The sequence below is a fragment of the Chelonoidis abingdonii genome, chromosome 5, assembly GCF_003597395.2.
Source record: "Chelonoidis abingdonii isolate Lonesome George chromosome 5, CheloAbing_2.0, whole genome shotgun sequence".
In the NCBI taxonomy this organism is placed as follows: Eukaryota; Metazoa; Chordata; order Testudines; family Testudinidae; genus Chelonoidis; species Chelonoidis abingdonii.
In genome coordinates, this window is record NC_133773.1 from 54,658,987 (window position 1) to 54,671,233 (window position 12,247).

General features: G+C 40.7%; 1 protein-coding gene across 1 annotated transcript in view; it reads right to left on the bottom strand.

The window, feature by feature from the left end:
- Nucleotides 1-3,003: 3,003 nt before the first annotated feature.
- RNF150 (ring finger protein 150) overlaps nucleotides 3,004-12,247 on the bottom strand; it is a 214,447-nt gene continuing 205,203 nt past the window's right edge. Inside the window, exon 7 of the mRNA XM_032805294.2 lies at nucleotides 3,004-6,176. Coding sequence (XP_032661185.1) covers nucleotides 6,058-6,176 — 119 coding nt within the window. The 3' untranslated portion in view covers nucleotides 3,004-6,057. The remainder of the gene's footprint in view (nucleotides 6,177-12,247) is intronic.

Genomic DNA, 12,247 nt, shown 5'->3' on the forward strand with positions numbered 1-12,247 from the left:
TAGCTGCTCTAAATTATGCTGGCAAATCCACCAGGGCAAAAAATGCAGCTGAGGGTTGGTGTCATCCTGACCTTGCCCCCTTCCCTCTGCAGTACAGAAAGCAGAGAGTGGGATGGTCTAAGAGCCCCTATATCATCTGTGTGACTCTGCAAGATCAGTCTTACACTAGAGTGATTTCCTTTGGGTTGGTTAAGATGCTGTAGGGCCAAAATACACTTGGGATATGGTGCAAAGTGGACGCATCACACCAGAAAATCTGGTGCTACAATTTCAGTTTGTAAAGTCAGATCAACTTGGATACAGCATATATTCATGATGCCATGGCTAGGATTTGCATCCTTCTCTTTTATAGATATCTGCAGAAACATCCCTATCAGGGGGGGAAGAACCATTACTAATTAAAGAGAAATAAAAACCAGTAAGTGATCATTTGCCAGTGCTGACCTTTATATGCCCAGACCACATGGCCATATCCTTGTAGCTCATTCTGGCCTATTTGCTTAGCCCTAAACTTTCCTAGGGACAGTTACTGGTTAGGAACAAGCTACCTATAAATAAAATCTGGGCAATTCACAGCTGCTCAGCTGAAATGCATTTGCCTTCGCTGTACATAACATGCATTGTCATTGCAACACTGACCACTTGTCAAGACCAGGATTTGCATCCTGTGTTATATAAAAGCCTGTGCCCTGATCATTGCCTTTTAATCATAAATTTTCCTGGCAGAAGTAATGCAACGTATATTAAACAGAGAAAATTCATAGGGATGTAGGTCTGAAAATCTATGCAAATAAACTACTGCACTCTAAGGTTTCTATATTGAGTAAAAACTGCAAATAAAATCCATATTCTGGAAAATCAGTAGCTGACGTTTGCTAATTAAGGGCACATACATGTGCAAAGCAGTCTGCAAATGCCTGTCAGGGAAATTCAGCTCTGTTTGAATAACTGAAGAATTCATAATTAGACAAGATGGTTTTGATTCAGAAGAGGAGGAGGGTGGAAAAAAACAACAGAAACCTGAGATGGCCCTAAACCAAATCTTGGTTCCTGACACCTTCAAACTTTGGGATAGCTCAAATTCCGATCTGGAACTGAAGTCTGTTACTTGGGCCCACCTCTATCAGAAATGAGACTATATCACTAACTATTCATGTAACAAGTGACAAGTTCCTACTAAAATACTAATCTCTTACAACTGCTTCCTATGGGCCGGATCCACATCTCACTGAAGTCCATGGAAAACCTCCTATAAAAGGTCCTAGGTCCACTTCCTAACAACGCTATCACCTTGGTGATAGGAACCAAGCCGTCCTCCTTGCCTTCCCCATGTATGAATTCAATAGTTTTCAATTAAATTATTAAATAATTAAAAAGCTATGAAACTAGCTTTTTTGTGTCACCGTCTCTAAATCAAAAACTGACTAAATTTCTATCTCCTGCTGTTTTCATTACAATTCATTCTTAAAAATCATATCATTCTGTCTGTGCACATACACATGTGGATTCAATACTGTAGAGACCAGGAAGATTAAATCAATTTATTCTGTCTACAAATTATTGACCTATGATTGTCCCAGTGCTTCCCCAAGTTCTAAAACTACTGTAAATCAGAAAAAAAGTAATATTTCATGTCAATTTTTCAGCCCCTTGCAGAATGGGTGAAACAGGGAGAATTGATGCACAGCTGGCACATGGCACAAGACTCATATTTGTGTTCACAAGCCCAATTTACACATGCAAATGCTAGTATCCTGTGAGTGCATTTTTTTCCCCCAAGTGCAGGGTTTTGTCCATGCATATTTTACACGGTTCGTGCGCTCAACTGGTCTTTTGGAATGTAGCTTAATTAAACCCACAAAAACCATGAGAAATTCACAGTGTGGGCTCTGTCTGCCCAAATTCACATATTGAACTGCTGGTCCCTGAAGAGTCTTCAGGCTTCCTAAGTTCCACAGCTGCAGAGGTTACTGCTTATCCAAAGGAGAAACAATCCCTTCAGTAACAATCTCTGCATTACATGGCTGCCCAAGCCTGGGCCTTCCCCAGAGGTGAAGTCACAGTCTCTGATCAGCTCAATGGCTTCTGGGAATGGTGCTGCAGAATACTGAACAACGTCAGCAACTGGAAGATATTTTAAAGGGTTGAGTTAAAGGTATTATTAGGTATGAAATTCATCCAGGGAGAAGCTAAAGATTTCTCACCATTCACCCACATTGTGAGTGGGAAATCAGAGAAACGCTCATGTGGATGAAAAGAACAGCAAAAGAGGGGAGAAGCGAGAGGATTCTCTTCCCACAATAAGAATTTTCTTTTCTTTGGCCTGGTCCACACCTAAAATTTAGGTTGACCTAGATATGCTGCTCAGTAGTGTGAACAGTTCATGCCCCTGAGAGATGTAGTTAAGCCGACCTAAGCCTGGGTGTAGACAGCACTAGGTCAGTGGAAGAATTCTTTTGTCGACCTCGCTACTGTCCCTCAGGGAGGTGGATTAACTACAGTGATGGAAGAACCCCTTCCATTGCTGTAACGATTATCTACACTACAGCTCAACACTGGCACAACTGCAGTGCTGCACCTGTAGCATTTCTATTGTAGACATACCCTTAAAGCATTGATCTGTCTCCCCAGCCAGTGACACTGTGCAGGAGGTTACTCGAGCCCTAGGAGTAGCTAATAACTCTCATTGGCTTTGCAGCGCCAGCAGCTATGGTGATGGTGGTGAAGAGAAACAGACAGTAGACAGAGCGTTACAATCTGAGGGAGGAGAACTATTTCCATGAACATGCCATTTCCCTAGGGCAGGCTGACTTGTTTTCTGGACAGGAGACAGGCTGCCTGTACAGCCAGCATCTGAGGCCCAGAAGTCAATGGATATTCAGTGCTGGACTGAGCCTTTAATACTGAACCCCAATCTTAAACATAATGGTAGCAGAAATTACAGGGATGTCCATGCAGGGGGTAATCTCGCATAATATTCCCCAATCTTGCAAATATGTACACACTTAATTTTACTCACGTGAGTAACATCACTGAAGTCAATGGGCTATTCCTGTGAGTAAAGTTAATTATCTCTATAAATATTTGTAGGATTGGGACCTATATGTATTACAGTATACTGCTGCACAGTACGATGAGTTATGCGGAGTTAGTCTTAACACTAACTTTCCTGATTTCGTGGGTTTAATAACGTAATGTAATAACCTTTCAGCCAAAGATTCCCAAGGTGCTTGACAAATTTCAGATACAAAGAACACTTTATCAATCAGGTCCTGATTTAGGAAAGCATCCCCATCCACAACATGTGCCTCAGTCCCAACCAAATCAAGGGGTTAGGGTTTTCTTTCATCCCTCACGGAAGTACTGACCTCGCCTGCCTTAATGTTGGGATCATCTCAATATGGAGATGGCTAGAGATAACTGGTAACGCTCATCCTTGACATTAGTTTAACAGAAGTTTTGTAATAAAATAAATGCTTTGAGTCAGCTACACTGCAATCCACGCTCTGGCTTTAAGGATGATTCTAATTGTTCTGTCTATTCATGGTCTGCAAATATTTAATGTTAAGGGTCACAGTCAACTTAAACATGATGTTTCTGTCAGAACCTTTTTTTAAACTTACTCTTGATCCAAGTAACACCTAAGATGACTATCACTGCCAGAGATTAGTGAATTTTCTCTCTCTCTGCTTCATCAGTTTGTTTACTTTGTGTATTGAGAGCTCTTTGTGTATAATCAGTTTCCTTATTTCCCCTGTATAGCCAATTTAGGTGAATTTCATCGCTGTACACAAGGCCTATGCATCACTTCCATCCCATTTCAGTATTATTTCTAGGGCTTAAGTGGGGCTTACGTGCTGCCTTGTGCCCAAGGATGTACTTTACTCTGTCAGTCACATTCCCCTGAGGTTAGTGTGAATATTTCACAGAGAAACAGCGAACAGAAAAAGTTTATAAGAAGATTTTTTTGAACTCACGAATATTGGCATTGGTGACCCGAAGCAGGTGAAGAGTGTGACACTACCTTTAGCTTGCTTTTCAAACTGACTAGATTTCCGGTTGACTATGTCCTTTTAATATAACAAAAAGATAAATTTTAAAAACTGTTTATAAAAAAGTAATGGTGTGTGCACCAGCCACAGTTTTGAATTGTCATTAGCTTGGGTTATTTTGCTGAAAGCTCTTAGTTCACTTGTGTGGACTAAGAATACTCAAAATTTCATCTACAAAACGAATTGAGTCATAACTGGACTAAAAGAGTCCAGCAAACCCTCTCTCTCCCTCCTCCCCACCCATCCTGTAATTTAAGAAAGAATCAACTAGCTTTTTAAAAAAAATATTGTTAAACTCCTCCTACTGTAAGACCTCAGGTGCCCATGTTTCAACAGGGAGTAAATTTTTATAGTTAAAGTATAAATGTCTGAAAAGAGGAGATTAAAATGGCAATGCTGAAATAACATAGTGGCATTTTGAGATTCTGCTATAATACAGTTAGGTGAAAATAGTTTTCCTTTCCTTGCAATTTGTATATGAGCTGTCTGCTGTTGATTCTACTGACCTGCTCAAGAGGGGGTAATGTGATATAAATCATGTGACTGTCAAAAGAAAACATTCACTCTCTTATAAACAAGCTGAAAGTCTTCCTTTGCACTTGAATATTTTGACTGAAACATAAAATTGCCCCTGAATAATTAGCAACAAGTGGTGCATTTCTGTAAGTCATAGTTAAAGACAGGCGACGAACAGTTAAAGACTTCGGTTTTGGCATTGATACGATGCCTTAATATTTAATCTATCAGCCAGAAAAAAACTGAATTCTTCTGTTGAAATTTTTTTCAGGTTCAAATATACGAGTAGCTCATCTGACTCGTATTGCCACATTCAGAGGTCTTTAGAAAGGTCTCTGAAGATTCATCTAAATCCTTGTGTTTGCTAACAATTCTGTGCAAAAATTGCACTTAAAAATATGAAGGTAAACAATTTGTCCAGCTGCTCTTGGTTTAACTATTTATTCTGGAAACTGACAATGTAATCGTCTTTGCTGTTAAGATCTTTTCTAAAAGTATTTCCATCAGCCACAAATACCACATGAGGATTACTACGTGCCCTCTTGAAACTGCTCACTCATTGGTCTGCTGATTTTTGTTTTTAAATTTAAGGAAGTACCTGATTTTAAACTAGATCCTGTTTTCCAGGAAGTCACGAGGAAGGCCATTAATACCAGAGCTGTCAATGGCAGAAAATATAGCAAGTACAGGATGAAGTTTAGTGCCATTATTTTTCTCTCTTACACGTTACTGTCTGTGCATTTAATCGAGCTCTGTAAGTGGAAGCCAGCATAATGCAGTTTTAAACAACAAGACACCAATGTCAATTAATTGGAGGCTTCAACTCACATGGGTAAAGGCCTCTTGAAGATATAATCTCCAAGACCCACTTTAAAGGTTTTAAAATATTAAAGAAAATAGGCTTCATATTAACAGAGAGTGCTGAAGCACTGTTTCTTTTCAAAGCCATGCATACTTCATGCAGAAATGTCAAGGCAATAATAAATCCTGGAGACAGATCATGAAATGATCAGAGAAGAGGAATTCAAACTTCCAGACTGAACTCTTGGAAAAGCTGGGGTCAGTCAATGAAAAAAAACCCAGTGTCCATCGATAATCAACTATAAATAAACATCTTCTTTTAAAAAAAGAATGAACAGGAATAGAAAACACTCAAGCTGTCATTTCAGTTGTACATTTACGAGCCACTGAAGAGGTACAAGATTGCTTTTAAGCGAGTGGGAAAACAATAAGCTTTCATCTTCCACGTGAACAAAACAGACACATGTAGATGATGAAACTGCATCCAGGTAGACGCAACTGTTGGTATTGCTTTTTCATGACCATCTCAGAAAGGAGTGCACTGGATTGATAGTGTTCTAGAGGGGTGTGTGTGTGTATGTGTGTGAGTGTGAGAAAGAGTATGTGACTGGTCCAAATTCTAGAAAGCTGACTCTGTCCCTGCCCCTCATCCCTACCCTTTAGTTTAGTAGGGTTTTCTGCTTGTTTTTCAGGATTTCACCTCTTCGCAGTCTTGGTCAGTGGAAAGCTCCACATCAGATAGTCCCACCTCCATCGCCATAATCAATGATATATCAGAATCGCTGCTGACTGCTGGCTCCTGTTCACCTGGAAGAAGACAAGAAAAGGGACTAATGTTCAAGTCTTTATGTCTTGAAGTTTACCACAGTCAGTTTACCACAGATATTTAAATCCAGAGAGAAGCCCATAATCTAGATCCAAGCTTCCCCGGAGTTTGGATCCTGGAGTCTCGTTCTACTCAATCTCTGTCTAAGATGTTTTAAAAATCAACAAACTCTACCCAAGAGTGAAGTAAGGCTAACAAAAACTTCTGCCAGACTCTTCCACTTCTGAAAAGGTTTCCGTAGAGTTGCTAGTCTTCATGACCTTCCTGCTATTCTACTGAAATTTCCTCCCAATACACATCACCTACCCCACATCTCTCTCCTGCGCAGTCTTTCAGGTGTACGCAGGCAGCTCCTGACCCATCGGTCCCAGGGTTTCTACCTTAATTCACCTTGATCCCAACTAAATTTAGAAGCAGATCAATTAACCTTCACCTGACTGCAAGTCACCTTATGCTTTATGTTTAGGAAGACCACCACCTTTTTGGTATGATCCTGCAGCCCATATTGTACATGCATTTCAACACTCATGAAGCCAATGGGAGATCTGCACACCAAAAGACTGCAGGATCAAGCTAATATTTTTGAGGACAAATAAGAAAACCATCATCTTCTGGTCTTTGGAAAGGGATGGAGGTGACAAGGGAAGGGAGATGTCCAGAGGTGAAAGGTCACCTGGGTGGCCAACTCCAATCAACAGCGTGGATCTTTTGCAAGAAGGTTGCTGTTTCATAATTGCCACTATAATTAAACAGATTTGACAGTGTTTCACTGTTATGAAACAGTGTAGTTAAAGTTGTGGTAGTTCTTCCTTTCTAAACTTCATTTCTAGAGCTAATGACTGAACCACAGAATCTGAGTTAGACTGAAATTTAAAATAAGAAGTCTAAAGGTGGATGCGAGATTGTCATGAGGTCATGAAACGGTACCTCAATCAAACCACAAAAGCAAAAAATACAGTATGATTTACCCGCAAGTAAACGAGTACAATCCCTTTTCATCCTCTCCACAACAACTGCGAGATTCTAACTGTGATTATTAAAGAAAAAGTGTGTCTACTGTTGCTTGTACTACCATCAGACTTGATATTTTGGCAAGAAAAATTAAGAAGAGCTGAGTTAGTGCATACTCAAACAGTTACTGCATGCTACTTCCTCCCTGCAACTTTTCACCTTCGATTTTTATACGTTTTAATTGTCAGACAAATAGTCTGACACACAAGTATATCTATCTGTATAAACTCATCTCCATCAATATCATGGTAGCCAAAAGCTTAAATATTACTACTGGAGGGAAAAGGAGTACTTACTGAATGAATAATCTAGAGTGCAAACATGAATGGACTTTAATTACATTAGATTGTTGGATTATTAGTTAGATCAAACAGTGAAAAGGTATATTTCACTGAGACCGCAAACATCATCTTTATTAATAAAAACTGCCTAAGCCTGAAAGAAACTTTCCAGACTACTGGTATATTAATGTATGTTTCATAGTTTAGGATTTTTTAATAATAAAATGATAATCAAAACAAATTGACGTAATATATTACATTTTACATTTAATTCCATTGTTCATATGGTTTAATCACATTAAAAATCAGCTGGAGGATTCTCAAGACAAAAGTAATTTTAACCTGAACTAGATGTGAGGTAAAGATGAACTAGCTGATTTACACCACCTATACACAGGTATTCTGAACAAACCATGCTGACCCTTCCATACTGATGTCACATCATCATCTAATATGTTTTTCTGGTGCTGTTTTTTCCAGGGAGAGATGGCAGGACCTTGGCAGTGTCCAGAGCAGGAAGACACAGCAGTGATGATGGTAGTGCTATGACTCACCTACAGACTTCCTAACATCCCCATGTTCAGAGGTGCAAGGAATCTTTTCAAACCTGTTCACTTCTATTCTGTAATAAAACGCTTATTTTCCTTTGGCAAAAAAAAAAAAAAAAAAAATCACAGTAGGAATTGAAATACACCAGGTAAAATTAATCATCGTTTAAAAAACAATAAGCTGCTGCCTAAGTACAGTCATTTTACAATGATCTTCCTTGTTACGGAAATAGAATCCAATCAGATTAATGACGCAAGGGGTCATAATAATTAACACTTGGACAACGCTTCAAAGATGTAAAGTGCTACGTAAGTGCTGAGCAGGGCCGGCTTTAGGCCTATTCCACCAATTCCCCTGAATCGAGCCCCGCGCCTAAGAGGGCCGCGCGCCCAGTGAGAATCCCTTCCCTGGCTAGAGGCGCCTTTTTAATTTTTACCTACCTGGCAGCACTTTGGGTCTTCAGCGGCACGTCCTTCACTCGCTCCGTGTCTTCGGTGGCACTTTGGTGGTGGGTCCTTCAGTGCCACCGAAGACCTGGAGTGAATGAAGTACCCACCGCCGAAGTGCCGCAGAAGACTCAGAGCACCGCCCGGTGAGTACAAGCCCCATGTGTTTTTTTACGTTGTTTTTTTTTTAAGTCATCCCTGCCGGGACCCTGTCGAAACTGTTTGAATTGGGCCTCGCACTTCCTAAAGCCGACTCTGGTGCTGAGTAGCATAAGTATTTCCTTTTTCATTCTTTCAGGGGATTAGCTCACCTGCGATCAAAGCAGAAGTTAAAAAACCTTAAAGCTGTAGCCGCCCATTTCAATACAGTGAGAAGAAGGTGGCAAGGAAGAAATTAAGGTTGTGGACAGCCCGGAGTTTTGTCTAGTTTCTTCACAGTGACACTGCATTCCACTTAACGGGCTCAGTGCTGAACTTCCTTTGACAGGTGAGAACAATGCAAAAGAGCAGATAGATCTCTGTGCATTTAGTGCCTGCTCCTGCTCCACTAAAGCAAAGAGGGTTGCAACCACTGACTGCAATAGGCATTGGCTCAAACCCTATAAAGTCAGCATAAGATACACCAGACACCGCTTCGTTTTGTCAGCTCTCCATGTACAGATCTGGCTGTGACCAGGGTTCCTGCATTGATGCTTTCTATGCCAATATGGTCAGTGTTCCACTCAGACCTGTGACCATATAAAAGTCTCTCCGGAAATATTAATTGTTTACCAGTTGCATCATTCGGGCTCCCCAATGAAGCATGGACTTCCTAGCCATTTCTTTACTAGACGTGGAATAGCACTGACAGTGAGTTTTGCAGAATGGAGTAAACAACTTTTGCCTTAACTGCATGCTCCAAACACCTTAGTAGTATTTGTGTGTCCCCATTTCTCAGGTTCTGTTTGAGACTACAGTGATCAGAAGTCACACATAGCCCAATTTACTAAGAGTATTTGTGCATTAACACAACATTATCAGCACAGCTTTTTGTGCCTGACCCAGTGTTGCCAACTTTCGTGATTTTATTGCAAGTTTGTCATATTTAATACATTTTCTTAAAGCCCCAGCTCCTAGAGTCAGGTGAGAATCTTAACTTTCATTTAAAAAAAACAAATAAGTTTCTAGCCCTTATGGTAACAGAGAAAACTTGAAAATGTGAATGCTAAAGGCTCAAAAACAGAAGGCAAATAAAAAGAACCCCAATTTATTATTTGTAGGCAATCTCATATTTGGGAGGCTTGACTCATGATTTTTGGCTGCTTAGGGTTGACAATTTTGCTTGCCAATGTGCACTGTAACATTTTACACTTTAAATTGCAGCCTTTTGTGACTGAGGCATGCTGCTGAGTGAAGCAAAAGGCATCTCACAAGCTGATTTTACCACCTACAGTGGGTAATGGTAGACCTCATTCAGAGCACCAGTGTCACTTTCCTTTCACTTCTAAGAGAAGTAATGCTACATGTCACAGCATGCTGCCTTTCCCTGCCTAATTCTGTATAGGCAATTTCTATTCAGTTGTGTTCTCTGACACATGATGGTATGAAAAAGAGGAAATAAAACCAAAGAATGTTTCTAACCTATACTGCACCTGATTTCACTTTGCTGTTACCCTAATGATACTGCTACGTATGATTGTATGTGGCCTGGTTGCCCAAACTACCTGACCCACCGAGCCACATATGACAATCTTCAGAAGTTTGAGAGCTGGGGTGTTCCTGCTGGGGCTTGAGGCTTGAGACCTGGGGGAGGGGAAGTCTTGGAGCTTCAGCCCCGTGAGAGGTGCCTGCCGAGGCTCAGGACTTCAGTTGCTTTTGCTACTGCTTCTCCTCAATGAGCTAAAGCAGAGCTCCCTCCCTGCAGCACCCAGCTGTTGGTCACTGGCTCTCCACATGGAGCTTATACCAGGGAGCTGAAGGGAGAAGCCTCTGAAGGAAAGAGGGGAGGGTGCCTGGGGTCATGTGACTCAAGCTGTTGGGAGGGTTGAACTTTTAAATTGTGCCCCTGCCTTAGAAGGCAGGAGTTGTCTCTGGCATAAGTCCCTAGCCCCATGACTTCACTGCAGGGCAGAAGCCTTGAGCTCCCACCCCCTTCCCCAGTCTGTTAGCTGGGAATGATGAGATGTGGGGGGCTCCGGGAGCCACGGTTTGGCCAACCTGGCATATGGCTTAGTAATATAACAGTGATACAGACAGCCTTCATCTATTTGCAAAATTATTAACAAAAATAGTGGTTACATTTGTTAGTACTAATTGCAAGCAAACTATGGACAGATAATATTTATCTTGGTGGTTTAAAAACAGGAAGATTGTCGATTTTGCAGTCTATTCTAACCCTATGATTAACAATGCTTATCCATTGTTAAAGATTTGCCCAATATTTTCAATATTTGTACAGATTTTTTTAGGAAAAATTCTTAGTAAAAAGGAAGTTAGAAACATGGGTTTTTAAGGATCTGTCCTAGCTCATAACATTCTGGGATGGAATGGGACAAACAGTCAATTGTGGGCAGAAGGGTGCCTTTACAAAAAAGACCATATGTCCACTCCCAAGGAAGAATCTCATGTGTTTGCAAACAGACATTCACAGTCACAAATCTGGGACTTGTGTAATTATCCAACACATGATCAAACCTGAATGTTTTAATCATGCAGACGTGGTAGTTTTTGCACACCCAAAGGTAGATTGGTCCCTTTTGGTAGCTGCAGTTGATACGAAGGGGACAGAGAACCACCCTAATAAGGTAGCTAGGAATCCCTGACTGGTTTAAAGCTGTTGTAGCTAACTCTACACCACCCATTCCCAACCCCCTCGCATAGTAGCTATTTGTGGAGTATGGCTGGAGCATTCCACTCAGCCAGTCCTGGATCTCTGAAATAGGCCTTGTGGAGCCTTCTAACCAGTGCAAGTTAGGACAGCCCATAGGCTGCTCCTATATATACCAGCGGCTAATCCACCCCAGCTGCCCCTAACTTTGGTGGGGTGGAAAGGCAGCAGAACCTGAGTGTTGGACCCAGTGGGAGCATGCACATTTTTGCCACTATGACCAGTGAGTCTACACACTGGAAAAATGGCCCCAAATACCATATACCAGAAAACTTAACTACTATAGATTGTTCTCTATGCTAAAGGGTAGGTAGATAAATCTTAAGATTTTTGCCATTTTCCTTTCTCCAGGCCTTCAGGTAGCACTCTGTTGTTATACCCTCTCTTGAGGAAGCAGGGGAAGTATTGTTTATTACACTTTAAATGAAAGTTGTCACCAAGGGTATAATTCAGCCTGTCAAAAGAGTAACTCAAGCCAAACTGCTTTTTTTCTTGTGGATTAAAAACTTGGGCCACAGCAGTAAACTATTCCGTAGGAAGTTGATCTCCATTCCCTTATATTTTAGTAATGGCTCATGAACTAATTCAGCTTACTAAGGAGTCCAATCTTTCATGGACACAATTAAACTGATGGCACAAAACCTACAGGGGGCGAATGTTTTTTTTTTATTGTATGACAGTCACATGAATTAGGAAGTAAGAAAAAACTTGTAGGGGGCAACTTACTTCTAAAATTATGTGCAGACAATGCTGCCTACCATAAAATGTAGGCTTCTATTTGTGCTAAATACACTTTTCTTGGGTTGCCCTCTGATGTTTTAATTAATGCTGCAATTCCTGACAGAAGATAATAAATGTTTGACTTTGAAGGAATATTTTTTATAAAAAAAAAAAAAAAA